This window comes from Sinocyclocheilus rhinocerous, unplaced genomic scaffold, assembly GCF_001515625.1.
Source record: "Sinocyclocheilus rhinocerous isolate Xijiao unplaced genomic scaffold, SAMN03320098_v1.1 scaffold4648, whole genome shotgun sequence".
In the NCBI taxonomy this organism is placed as follows: Eukaryota; Metazoa; Chordata; class Actinopteri; order Cypriniformes; family Cyprinidae; genus Sinocyclocheilus; species Sinocyclocheilus rhinocerous.
Genome location: NW_015653454.1, coordinates 107801 through 111121, shown reverse-complemented (window position 1 = coordinate 111121; position 3321 = coordinate 107801). Strand labels below are relative to the sequence as shown.

General features: G+C 36.0%; 1 protein-coding gene across 1 annotated transcript in view; it reads right to left on the bottom strand.

The window, feature by feature from the left end:
• Positions 1–15: 15 nt before the first annotated feature.
• LOC107715676 (cytosolic phospholipase A2 gamma-like) overlaps positions 16–3321 on the bottom strand; it is a 14189-nt gene continuing 10883 nt past the window's right edge. The window contains exons 5-12 of the mRNA XM_016521847.1: positions 2686–2788; positions 2466–2606; positions 2068–2130; positions 1918–1977; positions 1466–1591; positions 1084–1224; positions 309–386; positions 16–224 (exon numbers count right to left, since the gene is read on the bottom strand). Coding sequence (XP_016377333.1) covers positions 64–224; positions 309–386; positions 1084–1224; positions 1466–1591; positions 1918–1977; positions 2068–2130; positions 2466–2606; positions 2686–2788 — 873 coding nt within the window. The 3' untranslated portion in view covers positions 16–63. The remainder of the gene's footprint in view (positions 225–308; positions 387–1083; positions 1225–1465; positions 1592–1917; positions 1978–2067; positions 2131–2465; positions 2607–2685; positions 2789–3321) is intronic.

Below are 3321 nucleotides of genomic sequence, written 5' to 3'. Positions count from 1 at the left end.
AGTGAACAATGATTTCTAGGTGATCTGTGTCTTTAACTTTAGAGTATGTCTTAAAAATGCGTGCTATACCATGAAAGGATCGCCTTCACTGAAATCCAGGGAAATGATGAGGTCGATGTCTCGTTCTTTTCTCAGCACTGAGAAGTAGGGTGAGTTCAGCAGCAGTCCTGCGTCTTCAAAGTCTCTCGTCTCACTTTGCAGAAGAGCGGAAGGCACGGATTCATCTGAAGGATCACAGCATCAGATGAGTCGGTTTATTATATTATTCACATTACTGAATTTCTAGTTAACAGCAGGTCAGTTCTCACCGCTCATATTGTGGAGGAAGTTATAATTCCTGCCCCAGATCCACAGAGCCATGCATTTACAAATGCTCAAGAAAATATCTGAAATACAAATGCACAGTGGTTCTTAAATTTAGTAAATGGTTCCTATATTGTTTTATATTGTCTTTCTGGTGACTATATTTGGAGATTAATTAATAATTATAAACAATTTCTTTATCTTTATGCTTTAAAAGTAGGGGGTGCGATTATTAAAATTTGTTGAAATTTTAATATTGGCATTCAATGATTATGAAAACATGATAATCATGACAAAATAAAATATGATTATTGTGCCATATTTGGTTGCCTTCCTTTACAACTGTAATCTTTTATACGGTCTAAAAATATATCAAAATGAGTGTCTTGGTGTGTTCATGTAAAAACAGTCAGTTATGTGTCAGTTGTTGAGAAAGAAATCAGATGTGAAAAGCCAAAATTAAATCGGTTCATCATGTAAAGTCATTGTGTCTCTTCAGAAAACTCTAATTAAACCATCTAATTCATCTTGGATTTATTAATTTTTTTCTCATGGGTTTGGAACGACATGAGGGTGAGTAAATGATGAGTGAACTGTCCCTTTAAAATAATCATGATTATGATTTTTGCCATAATCGTACTTTACTGGTTGTCTAAAGCAAAGGTTCTTTCTTGGCTTTTTGTTGCTGATTGGAAGCTTTATTGAATCTAAAGCACTTGTTTTATGCATTAAAAATGACAATATACAAATCAAATACAATGTAAAGACAGTTCAACCTACCGAAAGGCCCCAAACTGAATTGACTCAAATAATTACATACATCCTCAGTGTATTGCTTCATATACAGTTTTGCAGCTTCTTTATCAGCGAGATTCAGTTTTTGTGTTGGAAAAATCAACTGACTTTTGCCTGCAGCGAGGTCTGTGAAAGAGAGAAACATTACTGAGTTCTTGTGATCTGGTAATTCAAGTTCGCCTATCTTGTTTAATGACATGTTTTTGCATGTTACCTTAGAGTTTTGCAGTTTCATCCATTAGATTAAAGTTCAATAACTTTTTGATTGTCTATTCAGAAACTGAACCTTGAGAATTATTGACAGTAAGTGTTATAACTAAAATTAACTAAACTAGTCTCCTCTATATGAATTCTAACACACTCTTACCGTTCAGCGTTGTTCTGATGGATTGATCAAGAGCAGAAGGATCTTTGACATTTAAAACACAGAGATTCATGTCCACAAGATCCATGAGAACCTGGTACCACTTTTCTACAGGTGGGGAGTTTGGATCTTTTGAAGAAAACACACATTGAACAAACTGAAAAATGTCTTAAATGTAAGTGCTGTCCACACCCAAATTCATCATGTTCAGATATCAGGAGTTTTCCACAAGCAAACATGCACAACATTGTCCAAAAGCCATTTAAGAGGCTTTGATTTGAAGCTAAAATGAATTTGATCACACCTCATGATCTATTCAGTAACACTTTGTGTATGCACACATGTGCATGAGCAGTACATTTCTTACAGTATGTATTCATCTTTGTTAATAGGTCAGTTGACACAAGATAGAACGTATCAATAAATAAAAGCAGAAATGCAAGGAAATGCTTTACCTTCCTTCATTTCCTCAAACATGTTAATTTCTTTCGTAGGTCTTGAATGTTTAAGGAAATCTGGGGGGGAAAATATATAATCATGGATTCACATGATAATGAAATGAATGTGGGCTTTAGTCAGAACTGAGTCTTCAAATGCGGCTGCACCTTGTATTTTTCCCCAGATGAATTCTTTACTATCTTCTCCAGCTAAAGCGCTGCCACACAGAGCTGCAGACAACACGATTACGTTTAAAAGGGTTAACAATAAATAAAACAAAACACCATTTTTAAAGCGAAATGTGTAATATATTAGTCTAAAGCGCAGAATTATTATTCGACCTCTTAAATTGTTGAGCATAAATGATCTGTACTTTAAATCGTTGTGTAATGAGAAGTATTATGTTGAAAAACAGCAACTCACTGTGCTGTTAAAACTGCTTTAAATGATTTTTCACATTTCTAATTGTAATGTTTATATTAACGTTTTGACACATATTAACTTCGGTGATCAGTGTACATTGGTATTGGAAATATTAATAAACTCATGTGACAGAGTTTGATACCTTGCAGGTACAGCATGTCTATTTCAGGCTGGTGTTTTTTCTTTGAGCCGTTGTCAAACTGGCTGGCGAAGCTGGAGGTCTCCACAAACGCTCCAGTGAGGGAATAACCTGCTTCATGTGGACTGATCTCAAACCAGGGGTCTGCAGACAGAAAACACCTCCATACAACAGCTGACACAAACACATTAACACTCTTTAATTCTTTCAGACAAACACAGACCTCCTCCCTCCTCCTGTTTGCTTTGCTTGTCAGTCACTGTGTAGATGGGAAATGGGTCTTTACTGAGTTGGGACCGCTTATCTGTCAGAGTGTGTTCATCAATCTGTAGGAAAATCATTTTAAAATTTATATATACAGGTGCATCTCAAAAAATTAGTACATATAAAGTAAAACATTTCAAAAAGTTTTTTGTTTTAATTTTGATTAGAGCTTACAGCTCATGAAAGTTAAAAATCCAGTATCTCAAAATATTAGATTTACATTTGAGTTTCAATAAATGACCATCCCTGCCGAATAAATTCCGGGTATCTCTTGTTCTTTGAAACCACAATAATGAGGAAGTCTGCTGACTTGGCAATGGTCCAGAAGACGATCATTGACACCCTCCACAAAGAGGGTAAGTCTCAGAAGCTCATTACTGAAAGAGCAGCTGTTCACAGAGTGCTGTATCAAAGCATATTAAATGCAAAGTTGACTGGAAGGAAGAAATTGAGTAGGATAAGGTGCACAAGCAACAGGGATGACCGCAAGCTTGAGAATACTGTCAAGCAAAGCCGATTCAAACACTTGGGAGAGAGCTTCACAAAGAGTGGACTGAAGCTGGAGTCAGTGCATCAAGAGTCACCACGCTCAGAC